Below are 15,399 nucleotides of genomic sequence, written 5' to 3'. Positions count from 1 at the left end.
TTGTTACTTCTAGGCTCGACTACTGCAATGCTCTACTTTCCGGCTACCCGGATAAAGCACTAAACAAACTTCAGTTAGTGCTAAATACGGCTGCTAGAATCCTGACTAGAACCAAAAAATTTGATCATATTACTCCAGTGCTAGCCTCCCTACACTGGCTTCCTGTTAAGGCAAGGGCTGATTTCAAGGTTTTACTGCTAACCTACAAAGCATTACATGGGCTTGCTCCTACCTATCTTTCCGATTTGGTCCTGCCGTACATACCTACACGTACGCTACGGTCACAAGACGCAGGCCTCCTAATTGTCCCTAGAATTTCTAAGCAAACGGCTGGAGGTAGGGCTTTCTCCTATAGAGCTCCATTTTTATGGAATGGTCTGCCTACCCATGTGAGAGACGCAGACTCAGTCTCAACCTTTAAGTCTTTACTGAAGACTTATCTCTTCAGTAGGTCCTATGATTAAGTATAGTCTGGCCCAGGAGTGTGAAGGTGAACGGAAAGGCTGGAGCAACGAACCGCCCTTGCTGTCTCTGCCTTGTCGGTTCCCCTCTTCCCACTGGGATTCTCTGCCTCTAACCCTTTTACAGGGGCTGAGTCACTGACTTACTGGTGTTCTTCCATGCCGTCATTGGGAGGGGTGCGTCACTTGAGTAGGTTGAGCCACTGACGTGGTCTTCCTGTCTGGGTTGGCGCCCCCCCCTTGGGTTGTGCCGTGGCGGAGATCTTTGTGGGCTATACTCGGCCTTGTCTTCGGACGGTAAGTTGGTGGTTGTAGATATCCCTCTAGTGGTGTTGGGGCTGTGCTTTGGCAAAGTGGGTGGGGTTATATCCTGCCTGTTTGGCCCCGTCCGGGGGTATCATCGGATGGGGCCACAGTGTCTTCTGATCCCTCCTGTCTCAGCCTCCAGTATTTATGCTGCAGTAGTTTATGTGTCGGGGGGCTAGGGTCAGTCTGTTACATCTGGAGTATTCTCTTGTCTTATCCGGTGTCCTGTGTGAATGTAAATATGCTCTCTCTAATTCTCTCTCTCTCTTTCTTTCTTTCTCTCGGAGGACCTGAGCCCTAGGACCATGCCTCAGGACTACCTGGCATGATGACTCCTTGCTGTCCCCAGTCCACCTGGCCATGCTGCTGCTCCAGTTTCAACTGTTCTGCCTGCGGCTACGGAACCCTGACCTGTTCACCGGACGTGCTTGTTGCACCCTCGACAATTACTATGATTATTATTATTTGACCATGCTGGTCATTTACGAACATTTTAACATCTTGACCATGTTCTATTATAATATCCACCCGGCACAGCCAGAAGAGGACTGGCCACCCCTCATAGCCTGGTTCCTCTCTAGGTTTCTTCCTAGGTTTTTGGCCTTTCTCAGGAGTTTTTCCTAGGGAGTTTTTCCCAGCCACCGTGCTTCTTTCACATGCATTGCTTGCTGTTTGGGGTTTTAGGCTGGGTTTCTGTACAGCACTTTGAGATTTCAGCTGATGTACGAAGGGCTATATAAATAAATGTGATTTGATTTGAATGCTCGGCTATGAAAAGCCAACTGACATTTACTCCTGAGGAGCTGACCTGTTGCACCCTCTACAACCACTGTGCTTATTATTATTTGACTCTGCTGGTCATCTATGAACGTTTGAATATCTTGAAGAACGATCTGGCCTTAATGGCCATGTACTCTTATAATCTCCACCAGCACAGCTAGAAGAGGACTGGCCACCACTCAGAGCCTGGTTCCTCTCTAGGTTTTTTCCTAGGTTCTGGCCTTTCTAGGGAGTTTTTCCTAGCCACCGTGCTTCTACACCTGCATTGCTTGCTGTTTGTGGTTTTAGGCTGGGTTTCTTTACAGCACTTTGTGACATTAGCTGATGTAAAAAATAAATACATTTGATTAATTCATGGATCTACATGTTCCCGAATGCCCACGACGTCAACCGAGCAAGTCCGGATCCAGAATTCTATAACGACACAGGTCTGGTCGGATCTGATCTGATTGTCACGGTCTTGGATGTGTGTAATTTTAACTGACTTCTCCGAACACGACTGCTGCCGTAGAAAGAGAGAGAAATTGTATGATTTATGCTGTTGCTCTTGCTTTTCACGAAGAGTGGAGCGTGGCGCGTGTAGCTTGTTATTGGCCAATCAGAAGTCATCAAAGCGGCAATAGGCTACAGTCACAGAGCCTACGTAATCATATTTGATAAATAAGCTAGCTATGGCAGCTATTAGTCTACTATGGCGCGAGTTGGCTTGGTTGGTTGTAGTCGCTCGTCTCTCCCTCATCCCCATGTCACTCGCCCACAGCATGGCCCCTCCAACGCCTTGCTAGAGCGGCACCTCTCTGCCTCCTCTCACGTTTTATCAGCTCAGGTTAATAAAGTAGCTCAAAAACATTTATCTTCTGCTGCTTCCCTCACTTGAAATCGAGTGCCCCAGGTCCATTTCGGTTTTGGACCCATGAAGACCTCTACCCTATAGTGGGGTCTGCTGACCCCCCCCCCCCCCCCGGGGTTACAGCTGAAACTCAGTGTCAATCTCCATGAGTATATTTGCCATTTGGACTTTTGATTTTCTTCTTGATATTTTGATTGGACATTTTTACTGCACAAGGGAGCTGGCAAGACAAGCATTTAGCTGCGCCTGTAATAACACCTGCTAAACTGTGTATGCAATGAATAAACTTTGATTTGAAATTGGAAACAGGCGCTGCCAATCAGTGGTTTCTGTTTTGAGCAGCATCTTGCCTGACCTTCTTGCCTGACCTTCTTGCCTGACCTGTGTGTGTGTGTGTGTACTGTAATCTGGTGTGTGTGTGTACTGTAATCTGGTGTGTGTGTGTGTGTGTGTGTACTGTAATCTGGTGTGTGTGTGTGTACTGTAATCTGGTGTGTGTGTTACTGTAATCTGGTGTGTGTGTTACTGTAATCTGTGTAATCTGGTGTGTGTTACTGTAATCTGGTGTGTGTGTTACTGTAATCTGGGTAATCTGGTGTGTGTTACTGTAATCTGGGTAATCTGGTGTGTGTTACTGTAATCTGGGTAATCTGGTGTGTGTTACTGTAATCTGTGTAATCTGGTGTGTGTGTACTGTAATCTGTGTAATCTGGTGTGTGTACTGTAATCTGTAATCTTGGGGGAGATGCCATACCATTTGTAGCATCTCTGATGTTCCCTACCCCCCTTTTCCCTCTCTGAAACAAAACTATTGGCATGATGAGGTCTGTCAATTACTGTTCCCTGCTGCTAGAATCCTTGTCAGTGGCCTGGTGTCATGTAGGATTAGAGGCGGATATAAATAGATATGATTAAATCAGCGTTGTGTGATTCAGCCGCAGTTTAATCTCCTGTCTGCATTCAGACTGCTGAGAGAGATGGTGCCAGACAGCTGACCCTGAACAGACGACGAGTGCCAGGAGAACGTTTAACAGCTGACCCGTGGCTTGGATACAACTGATAATGCCCTGGATATAGTTTTACCTACAATAGACACCGTGGCTGGGAAAAGCTTCAAGAGCTGATACCCACCGATCATGTAGATTCAGGATAGACAGAAGGAGAACCAGAGAGGACAGGCCAGATTCAGGATAGACAGAAGGAGAACCAGAGAGGACAGGCCAGATTCAGGATAGACAGAAGGAGAACCAGAGAGGACAGGCCAGATTCAGGATAGACAGAAGGAGAACCAGAGAGGACAGGCCAGATTCAGGATAGACAGAAGGAGAACCAGAGAGGACAGGCCAGATTCAGGATAGACAGAAGGAGAACCAGAGAGGACAGGCCAGATTCAGGATAGACAGAAGGAGAACCAGAGAGGACAGGCCAGATTCAGGATAGACAGAAGGAGAACCAGAGAGGACAGGCCAGATTCAGGATAGACAGAAGGAGAACCAGAGAGGACAGGCCAGATTCAGGATAGACAGAAGGAGAACCAGAGAGGACAGGCCAGATTCAGGATAGACAGAAGGAGAACCAGAGAGGACAGGCCAGATTCAGGATAGACAGAAGGAGAACCAGAGAGGACAGGCCAGATTCAGGATAGACAGAAGGAGAACCAGAGAGGACAGGCCAGATTCAGGATAGACAGAAGGAGAACCAGAGAGGACAGGCCAGATTCAGGATAGACAGAAGGAGAACCAGAGAGGACAGGCCAGATTCAGGATAGACAGAAGGAGAACCAGAGAGGACAGGCCAGATTCAGGATAGACAGAAGGAGAACCAGAGAGGACAGGCCAGATCAGGATAGACAGGAGAACCAGAGAGGACAGGCCAGATTCAGGATAGACAGAAGGAGAACCAGAGAGGACAGGCCAGATTCAGGATAGACAGAAGGAGAACCAGAGAGGACAGGCCAGATTCAGGATAGACAGGAGAACCACAGAGGCCAGATTTAGGACAGGCCAAAGAGATAACCCGACCTTAGAGAGCAGGCCAGCTGAAACTAAACAGAGAGCTGGACTGACTCCAGTTGGTCTCCTCTGGAAGAGTAATACCTGGTATTACCACAGGGTGGTGCTGTACTGGAGATGACCAGGTTCTCTTACACCCAACGGAGACTGGTTGCTTGTTTAGCAACAAAACCAACGAGTGCGCAACTTCGGTGGCAAAACAGATGAGGTTGGCTAAGATTGTTAACAACATGTAAGCTTATATATATATATATATATATGCAATGCTAATATGGCTTTTAGCCATATTAGCATTGCAATGAAATCAGTCAAAACACGGTATCAAGAACGAGCTGAAACGAGCCACTTCCGATTCCCCACACGGTAGTTTCTTGTCATTCTTGCTAGCGATCCGGCCATCCAGAATCACAACAACAGGCTGACTTCTGACCCATGGAGGCGCCCACATGGTTTTCATGACCTCGTCAGCTAACCCATCGATAGAGCCCCGTGTAATGAACAGTATTTTTTACCTTTGAGTCTGTCAGGACTGGTAAGGCTGTCTCCTTCTGCTGTCTGGTTGTTCTGCAGGTGGGCATCTATGACCTCTGAGACAGGTACATAGTAGACATCCGCCATTAGTAAGACCGTGGTCATAACACATCATATCAATTACATGTAGGGAAAAGTATTCAAATTACATGTAGGGAAAAGTATTCAAATTACATGTAGGGAAAAGTATTCAAATTACATTTTGGGAAAAATATTCAAATTACATTTTGGGAAAAATATTCAAATTACATTTTGGGAAAAATATTCAAATTACATTTAGGGAAAAATATTCAAATTACATTTAGGGAAACACTTTATGCCAGCACATTTGTACAATCAAAATTAACCACATTTTTCATTTTATTTTCTAATGATCAATCGCTCAGTAAACATGCCTGGGCCTGAATAAATAATAACATCAAGTAGGCTGCCTAAAACAACCATATGGCCTCAGCCAAGTAGACTGACTAAAACAACCATATGGTCTCAGCCAAGTAGACTGACTAAAACAACCATATGGCCTCAGCCAAGTAGACTGACTAAAACAACCATATGGCCTCAGCCAAGTAGACTGACTAAAACAACCATATGGCCTCAGCCAAGTAGACATATGGCCTCAGCCAAGTAGACTGACTAAAACAACCATATGGCCTCAGCCAAGTAGACAGGAAATAACTAGATTTAAAAATGACTCGCCAAACCTAATTCCTACACTACTATTTTGCTGAGATAAACAAACACTTACCGTCGAAGTTGGCCAGCTTGTGCAACGACGAGCCCACTGCTTCTTTCAACTGTTTCACGGCTGTGGAGGGGAGAAATTGTGGTCAAAACGTGACTATGACTGAATGAGGCACCTGTAGAGTGAGAGAAGCATCCATCTCTAAATGGGGCACCTGTAGAGTCAGAGAAGCATCCATCTCTAAATGGGGCACCTGTAGAGTCAGAGAAGCAACCATCTCTAAATGGGGCACCTGTAGAGTGAGAGAAGCATCCATCTCTAAATGGGGCACCTGTAGAGTCAGAGAAGCATCCATCTCTAAATGGGGCACCTGTAGAGTCAGAGAAGCATCCATCTCTAAATGGGGCACCTGCAGAGTGAGAGAAGCATCCATCTCTAAATGGGGCACCTGCAGAGTGAGAGAAGCATCCATCTCTAAATGGGGCACCTGTAGAGTCAGAGAAGCATCCATCTCTAAATGGGGCACCTGTAGAGTCAGAGAAGCATCCATCTCTAAATGGGGCACCTGTAGAGTCAGAGAAGCATCCATCTCTAAATGGGGCACCTGTAGAGTCAGAGAAGCATCCATCTCTAAATGGGGCACCTGTAGAGTCAGAGAAGCATCCATCTCTAAATGGGGCACCTGTAGAGTCAGAGAAGCATCCATCTCTAAATGGGGCACCTGTAGAGTCAGAGAAGCATCCATCTCTAAATGGGGCACCTGTAGAGTCAGAGAAGCAACCATCTCTAAATGGGGCACCTGTAGAGTGAGAGAAGCATCCATCTCTAAATGGGGCACCTGTAGAGTCAGAGAAGCATCCATCTCTAAATGGGGCACCTGTAGAGTCAGAGAAGCATCCATCTCTAAATGGGGCACCTGCAGAGTGAGAGAAGCATCCATCTCTAAATGGGGCACCTGCAGAGTGAGAGAAGCATCCATCTCTAAATGGGGCACCTGTAGAGTCAGAGAAGCATCCATCTCTAAATGGGGCACCTGTAGAGTCAGAGAAGCATCCATCTCTAAATGGGGCACCTGCAGAGTGAGAGAAGCATCCATCTCTAAATGGGGCACCTGCAGAGTGAGAGAAGCATCCATCTCTAAATGGGGCACCTGTAGAGTCAAAGAAGCATCCATCTCTAAATGGGGCACCTGTAGAGTCAGAGAAGCATCCATCTCTAAATGGGGCACCTGTAGAGTCAGAGAAACATCCATCTCTAAATGGGGCACCTGTAGAGTCAGAGAAGCATCCATCTCTAAATGGGGCACCTGTAGAGTCAGAGAAGCATCCATCTCTAAATGGGGCACCTGTAGAGTCAGAGAAGCATCCATCTCTAAATGGGGCACCTGTAGAGTCAGAGAAGCATCCATCTCTAAGCCTCGTCTCAGGATTAGCGTCTAGCTAGCTTCCGAGGCGGCAGTAGTAGGTAGTTAAGGTCATTTAAGAACAGCGAAAAAAAAAAAAAATGCTGTTTATCAAACAATTAGCTATTAATAAGCTAATTTAATTTGGCATGCTGGAATTCTCTCAACACAGTACCACTCAAAGCAGTGTGATGTAAAAAATGTACAGAACAGTACAAACGATCGGTGCAAAGACAACAGCTAGCGTCATCACGAGCAGGTAAACTACAGTACCCAACATGCAACAGAACAAGGAAGTTAAACACCCAGACAGTCCAAGAGAGGAACCACACAGTTAGGCTAATATTTAGTGAAAAGTTAAAAAGGTGGTGTTACCATGCAGAAAACCAAAGAGTGATTGTGAATGTCTCAAAAGAAGAGGAAAAACAAGTTATGCAATTATATGAAGAAACAAAATGTAAAGGAAGCCATTCTAAGACACGGTACATTCTGCTATACCAGGAAGCCATTCTAATAGGCTGCCCTGAGACACGGTACATTCTCCTATACCAGGAAGCCATTCTAATAGGCTGCCCTGAGACACGGTACATTCTCCTATACCAGGAAGCCATTCTAATAGGCTGCCCTGAGACACGGTACATTCTCCTATACCAGGAAGCCATTCTAATAGGCTGCCCTTAGACACGGTACATTCTGCTATACCAGGAAGCCATTCTAATAGGCTGCCCTTAGACACGGTACATTCTGCTATACCAGGAAGCCATTCTAATAGGCTGCCCTTAGACACGGTACATTCTGCTATACCAGGAAGCCATTCTAACAGCCTGCCCTGAGACACGGTACATGTGGCTAACCCTAAACTCTTAGCTCACAGCAGTTCCCTTGACAACAGTAAACTCTGGTTTCATCACGGGCAGCATGGACGGACAGCGTTCTCCAAACCACAGTTAACTAAAGGCTTCAGTAGGACAGGAAATGGATGTCAGAAACTTCGTGGTACATGTATTCCTCCTCCGTTACACAGTAGCTCTGCGGTAAAGTTGCCCTCAGGTACAAACCTAGGATCAGCATCCCCTCACCCAATCCTAACCTTAACCATTTGTGGGGAAAACACAAAACTGACCAAAGATCAGCATCTGGGGGCAAATTCACCTTGAACCCCAGGGAATAATAATTTATAATCATTTATATCCTGATGACACTACCCTAACAGGCTGACTACTGTCTGCGCTTTAGAGAAAGCATTTTAACAGATCCGATTTTACACGAGCACCTAGGTCTGGCTGTACAACCGATTGGCAAACCTACTGCAAATTGACAAATGTGACTGAACTGAATAAAAAGAATAAACTACACTATGAAACAAAGATAAATTACATAAATAACAATATTAAAAAGCTTTGGAGCACCTTAAATTACATTTTGGGTAAAAAGGCAAACTCAGCTCCATCATTTATTGAATCAGATGGCTCATTCATCACAAAACCAACTGATATTGCCGACTACTTAAATCATTTTTTAAATTGGCAAGATTAACAAACTTAGGCTAAACATGCCAGCAACAAATGCTGACACAACACATCCAAGTATATCTGATGAAATTATGAAAAGACAAGAATTGTAATTTTGAATTCCGTAAAGTGAGTGTGGAAGAGGCGACAAAATGATTGTCGTCTATCAACAATGACAAGCCACTGGGGTCTGACAACTTGGATGGAAAATTACTGAGGATAATAGCGGACAATATTGCCACTCCCATCTGCCACATCTTCAATTTTATCCTACTAGAGAGCGTGTCCCCTCAGGCCTGGAGGGAAGCTAAAGTCATTCCACTACCCAAGAATAGTAAAGTCCCCTTTACTGGCTCAAATAGCCGACCAATCAGCCTGTTACCAACCCTTAGTAAACTAATGGGAAAAATGGTGTTTGACCAGATACAAAGCTATTTTACAGTAAACAAACTGACAACAGACTTTCAGCACGCTTATAGGGAAGGACATTCAATAAGCACAGCACTTACACACATTTTTTATTCATTTAACCTTTATTTAACTAGACAAGTCAGTTAAGAACAAATTCTTATTTACAATGATGGCCTAGGAACAGTGGATTAACTGCCTTGTTCAGGGGCAGAACGGCAGATTTTGTACCTTGTCAGCTCGGGGATTCGATAAAATAACTAATTGTGGGGGCCGTTTTGTTAGACTTCAGTGCGGCTTTTGACATTATCAATCATTATCAAAACGTATGTGTTATGGCTTTACACCCCCTGCTATAATGGCTCTACACCCCCTGCTATATTGAGGATAAAGAGTTACCTGTCTAACAGAACACAGAGGGTTTTCTTTAATGGAAGCTTCTCAAACATAATCCAGCTAGTATCAGGCATTCCCCAGGGCAGCTGTCTAGGCCCCTTACTTTCTTCAATCTTTACTAAAGACATGCCACTGGCTTTGAGTAAAGCCAGAGTGTCTATGTATGCGGATGACTCAACACTACAGCCTCGATGATGAGAATGGGGGCGTGCTCAGTCCTCCTTTTTCTATAGTCCACAATCATCTCCTTTGTCTTGATCACTTTGAGGGAGAGGTTGTTGTCTTGGCACCACACGGTCAGGTCTCTGACCTCCTCCCTATAGGCTGTCTCATCATTGTCGGTGATCAGGCCTACCACCACTGTTGTGTCGTCTGCAAACCTAATGATGGTGTTGGAGTCGTGCCTGGCTGTGCAGTCACGAGTGAACAGGGAGTACAGGAGGAGACTAAGCACGCACCCCTGAGGGGCCCCTGTGTTGAGGATCAGCGTGGCAGATGTGTTGTTACCTACCCTTACCACCTGGGGCCGGCCCGTCAGGAAGTCCAGGATCCAGTTGCAGAGGGGGGTGTTTAGTCCCATGATCCTTAGCTTAGTGATGAGCATTGAGGGCATTATGGTGTTGAACGCTGAGCTGTAGTCAATGAACAGCATTCTCACATAAGTGTTCCTTTTGTCCAGGAGGGAAAGGGCAGTGTGGAGTGCAATAGAGATTGCATCATCTGTGGCTCTATTTGGGCGGTATGCAAATTGGAGTGGGTCTAGGGTTTCTGGGATAATTGTGTTGATGTGAGCCATGACCAGCCTTTCAAAGCATTTCATGGCTACAGACGTGAGTGCTACAGGTCAGTAGTCATTTAGGCAGGTTACCTTAGTGTTCTTGGGCACAGGGACTATGGTGGTCTGCTTAAAGCATGTTGGTATCACAGACTCAATCAGGGAGAGGTTGAACATGTCAGTGAAGACACTTGCCAGTTGGTCAGCGCATGCTCGGAGTACACGTCCTGGTAATCCATCTGGCCCTGCGGCCTTGTGAATGTTGACCTGTTTAAAGGTCTTACTCACATAGGCTGCGGAGAGTGTTTATCCACACAGTCGTCCGGAACAGCGGATGCTCTCATGCATGTTTCAGTGTTACTTGCCTCAAAGCGAGCATAGAAGTAATTTAGCTCATCTGGTAGGCCCGTGTCACTGTGCAGCTCTCGACTGTGCTTCCCTTTGTAGTCTGTAATAGTTTGCAATACCTGTCCTGCAATGATGCCAATATCAAGTAGCCTAATACCAAATTCGAACTACTAACGGAACCAATAAGTCCAAGACGTACTGATCAGAATCCATGTGGAATCGGGAACAAAATGATAAATAATTTACCTGAAGGCCTGATGTGATGATAGCTGATTAGTGGTAGATCACGGAAAGGCCGTCTGTTAGCTATAGAATACAGAGATATGCAGACGCCAGCAGGTGCTAGAGTTTATCTAGCCGGGTTTCTCTGCCACTACAGACAGTGATGTCGTGAGCTCAGCTCCACTGCTTTGAGATGTGCCAATTTTTACAGTAAAGTTACTGTAATGTACACTGTTGCTAATGTGAGTCACATTAGGAGAATGACTATACAATCCTATTCTTACAAGAGAATACCAGTGCTGTTTACATCATATCACATTATAACCATTCCCGCTCAGTCTACATTGATCAATATATAGTTAATTAACTTCCTGTTAGTTTGACCTACACAATAAAATATTAAAATATTTGTGAACAATTTTAATGAAACACCAGTAGTCCCTAGGGAACAAGTACTCCACGCTCAAGTTGATCCGGTATAGGAAGAGCATCATTAGGAACCGGTTTATCACGCTCCTTCGACACATTGTTGATTTAAAGCCACCCAGATTATCAGTGTTTTGATAAAGAGATGTAGTCAACAGGAAGAGAAGGTTTGAGGCTGTGAAGAATACAGCAAGAGACATCTCAGGTAAATAACTAAAAGCCATACTACCTTCCTGTTGGTTCAGGTCGATGTCAACGTCTATGTCGTTTTCTCCTGGTGGATCTCCTAGCGGTGTACAGACATGAAGCATCGCCTCAACAACCCCAAACAAGCTCAACTTACAGTAACCTGGCCGAGACCACAGTGTTTTACAGTAACCTGGCCGAGACCACAGTGTTTTACAGTAACCTGGCCGAGACCACAGTGTTTTACAGTAACCTGGCCTAGACCACAGTGTTTTACAGTAACCTGGCCTAGACCCCACAGTGTTTTACAGTAACCTGGCCTAGACCCCACAGTGTTTTACAGTAACCTGGCCTAGACCCCACAGTGTTTTACAGTAACCTGGCCTAGACCCCACAGTGTTTTACAGTAACCTGGCCGAGACCACAGTGTTTTACAGTAACCTGGCCGAGACCACAGTGTTTTACAGTAACCTGGCCGAGACCACAGTGTTTTACAGTAACCTGGCCGACCCCACAGTGTTTTACAGTAACCTGGCCTAGACCCCACAGTGTTTTACAGTAACCTGGCCTAGACCAGTGTTTTACAGTAACCTGGCCTAGACCAGTGTTTTACAGTAACCTGGCCTAGACCAGTGTTTTACAGTAACCTGGCCTAGACCACAAAGAGCATGCAGCAGTGTATTTATCTCATCCTATTACTGACTGAATGACTACACACCATTCGGACGGCTACAGTAACCAGTAGCTAGCTACCATTCAGACAGAACACATTAGAAGGTGAAAGACTGACGGACAGAACGAAGAAGACCAAGAATAACAAGCAAACGGAAGGTAAGAAGCTCTGAGTCATGCCAGATCAGATTAGTAAGAAGAAGAAGGGTTTTACGTCCCATATAGCACCCTATTCCCTACCAGGGCCATGGTCAAATATAGTGCACTTTTGTAGGGAATAGGGTGCCATATCGGCTGCAAGCCAAGGAGTGATGCAGGGTTAGAAGCAGAGCAGTACCGTTAACAGACACGGTCGGCCTAATGGACCGTCACTCACCTAAACTGTTGTTGTCCTTTATGCTTTTCTCCTGCAGCTGTTCTAACCGAACTGGAAACGACAACAACAACGGATTGGAGAGGACACGGACTGGAGTGACCGAAGCTCAACTTAAATAGTCCTTTGAGGACATGGACTGGAGTGACCGAAGCTCAACTTAAATTGTCCTTTGAGGACATGGACTGGAGTGACCGAAGCTCAACTTAAATAGTTATTTTATTCCTGAATACCATGCATGCAGGCCCGGGTGCCCAGGTCAATATAAATAGTTATTTTATTCCTGAATACCATGCATGCAGGCCCGGGTCCCCCAGGTCAATATAAATAGTTATTTTATTCCTGAATACCATGCATGCAGGCCCGGGTCCCCAGGTCAATATAAATAGTTATTTTATTCCTGAATACCATGCATGCAGGCCCGGGTCCCCCAGGTCAATATAAATAGTTATTTTATTCCTGAATACCATGCATGCAGGCCCGGGTCCCCAGGTCAATATAAATAGTTATTTTATTCCTGAATACCATGCATGCAGGCCCGGGTCCCCCAGGTCAATATAAATAGTTATTTTATTCCTGAATACCATGCATGCAGGCCCGGGTGCCCAGGTCAATATAAATAGTTATTTTATTCCTGAATACCATGCATGCAGGCCCGGGTCCCCCAGGTCAATATAAATAGTTATTTTATTCCTGAATACCATGCATGCAGGCCCGGGTCCCCCAGGTCAATATAAATAGTTATTTTATTCCTGAATACCATGCATGCAGGCCCGGGTGCCCCAGTGTTCCCTACAGGGGTTGGTATCAACACTTTACCCCCAATGACAGTTCAGCAGCGGAGAAATACAGGTATTCTGATTCATGATGTATGTACGGATAAACCATGCACTCCAGAGGAGTTTGACCATACACCTGAGTCCTCCATCTGACCTGTTATATGACACCCGCAGCAAAGGTGTGTCTCTCTGCGTTACTCACCTTGCAGGGCGGTGAGGCGTTCGTTAGTGAAGTCGTTATCAGCCTGTAAGGCCTCGATACGGGCCTGCAGAGCCTGTTCCTTCTCCTCCAGCTCATCAATACAAAGCTGGAGTTCCTTCTTCTCCAGCTGACCCTTCTGAGTCAACTCCTCCTGACGACCCTCCGCCAGCTACACACACACACACGGACACACACACACACACACAGGGACACACACACACACAGGGACACACACAGGGACACACACACACACACACACACACACACACACACACACAGGGACACACACACACACACAGGGACACACACACACACACACACACAGACACACACACACACAGGGACAAAGGGACACACACACACGCACAGGGACACACACACGCACAGGGACACACACACGCACAGGGACAAAGGGACACGCAGGGAAAGGTGTGGGCATGTTAACGTGTGCAATGGAGATTCTGATGTGTGTGCTGGTGGGATAGAAACCTGATCTTAAAGCCTCTCCAACCTTCCTCCCCCCTCCTCCTCCTCTTCCCCAACCTTCCTCCCTCCTCCTCCTCTCCTCTTCCCCAACCTTCCTCCCGTCTCCTCTTCATCTCTCCCCCCCTCTTCCTCCCCTCCAACCAGTCCCCCACTTCTCCAACCAGTTTCCCCCACTTCTCCAACCAGTCCCCCACTTCTCCAACCAGTCCCCCACTTCTCCAACCAGTCCCCCACTTCTCCAACCAGTTTCCCCCACTTCTCCAACCAGTTTCCCCCACTTCTCCAACCAGTTTCCCCCACTTCTCCAACCAGTTTCCCCCACTTCTCCAACCAGTCCCCCACTTCTCCAACCAGTCCCCCACTTCCCCAACCAGTCCCCCCCCTCACCACCTTTACCTTTATCTTGTCAGTAAGGTCCTTGATCTCGTTGATGGCCCCGTTGTATTTATTAGCCAGTTCTCTGAGCTCCTCCTGGTTCCTCTCGTTCATCTCCTTCAGATGGGTACACTCATCCTCCGTGTTACTCAGAGATCTCTGGAATGACAACACACACACACACACTCAGAGATCTCTGGAATGACAACACACACACACACACTCAGAGATCTCTGGAATGACAACACACACACACACTCAGAGATCTCTGGAATGACAACACACACACACACTCAGATCTCTGGAATGACAACACACACACACACACACTCAGAGATCTCTGGAATGACAACACACACACACACACTCAGAGATCTCTGGAATGACAACAGGTGAGATGGCAACACATTCATCCTCCACACACACACACACACACACACACACACACCACCCAGCCCCCGGGGTCTCACCTCGACATATGGCCTCTTCCTGACCACCTCTATCTAGCCTTAACGCTAACCCTATTGCACAGGAAGACCCGTCTGACAGCTTCCTGACCACCTCTACCTAGCCTTAACGCTAACCCTATTGCACAGGAAGACCTGTCTGACAGCTTCCTGACCACCTCTACCTAGCCTTAACGCTAACCCTATTGCACAGGAAGACCTGTCTGACAGCTTCCTGACCACCTCTACCTAGCCTTAACGCTAACCCTATTGCACAGGAAGACCTGTCTGACAGCTTCCTGACCACCTCTACCTAGCCTTAACGCTAACCCTATTGCACAGGAAGACCTGTCTGACAGCTTCCTGACCACCTCTACCTAGCCTTAACGCTAACCCTATTGCACAGGAAGACCTGTCTGACAGCTTCCTGACCACCTCTACCTAGCCTTAACGCTAACCCTATTGCACAGGAAGGCCTGTCTCACCTCGACCTCTGATAGCTTCCTGACCACCTCGATCTTCTCTTGTAGGACCTTCCTCAGGGACTCTTTGGCCGTGGTCTCATAGTTGTGTTTGTCTTCCTGCAGGGCTACCAGCTCGTTGCGCATCCCATCCTGGGTTTGGTTCTTTAGAGGGGGAGGTAAGAGAGAGAGAGAGAGAGAGAGAGAGAGAGACAGAGAGGTAAGTGAGAGAGGGGAGGGACTGTGTCTAATGGCTGTCTCTAGTGTTTTGACTAATACACAGTCATAGGGTCATAGTTTTTTTTCAGA

General features: G+C 46.5%; 1 protein-coding gene across 10 annotated transcripts in view; it reads right to left on the bottom strand.

The window, feature by feature from the left end:
- The window catches only part of slmapa (sarcolemma associated protein a), a 135,207-nt gene that overhangs the window by 48,935 nt on the left and 70,873 nt on the right, over nucleotides 1-15,399 (bottom strand). For 7 of the 10 annotated variants that reach the window (XM_029692748.1, XM_029692747.1, XM_029692745.1 and 4 more), the window contains 7 exons: nucleotides 15,115-15,255; nucleotides 14,205-14,342; nucleotides 13,323-13,491; nucleotides 12,345-12,395; nucleotides 11,340-11,396; nucleotides 5,686-5,745; nucleotides 4,922-4,996 (listed from right to left, as the gene is read on the bottom strand). In XM_029692748.1, the coding sequence (XP_029548608.1) occupies nucleotides 4,922-4,996; nucleotides 5,686-5,745; nucleotides 11,340-11,396; nucleotides 12,345-12,395; nucleotides 13,323-13,491; nucleotides 14,205-14,342; nucleotides 15,115-15,255 (691 nt within the window). The remainder of the gene's footprint in view (nucleotides 1-4,921; nucleotides 4,997-5,685; nucleotides 5,746-11,339; nucleotides 11,397-12,344; nucleotides 12,396-13,322; nucleotides 13,492-14,204; nucleotides 14,343-15,114; nucleotides 15,256-15,399) is intronic. The other 3 variants (XM_029692749.1, XM_029692755.1, XM_029692751.1) reach the window with 1 other exon arrangement.

The sequence above is a fragment of the Salmo trutta genome, chromosome 16 (genome assembly GCF_901001165.1).
Source record: "Salmo trutta chromosome 16, fSalTru1.1, whole genome shotgun sequence".
Lineage (NCBI taxonomy): Eukaryota > Metazoa > Chordata > Actinopteri > Salmoniformes > Salmonidae > Salmo > Salmo trutta.
Note: the sequence above shows the minus strand (reverse complement) of the source record. Positions and strands in the feature narration are given on the sequence as shown.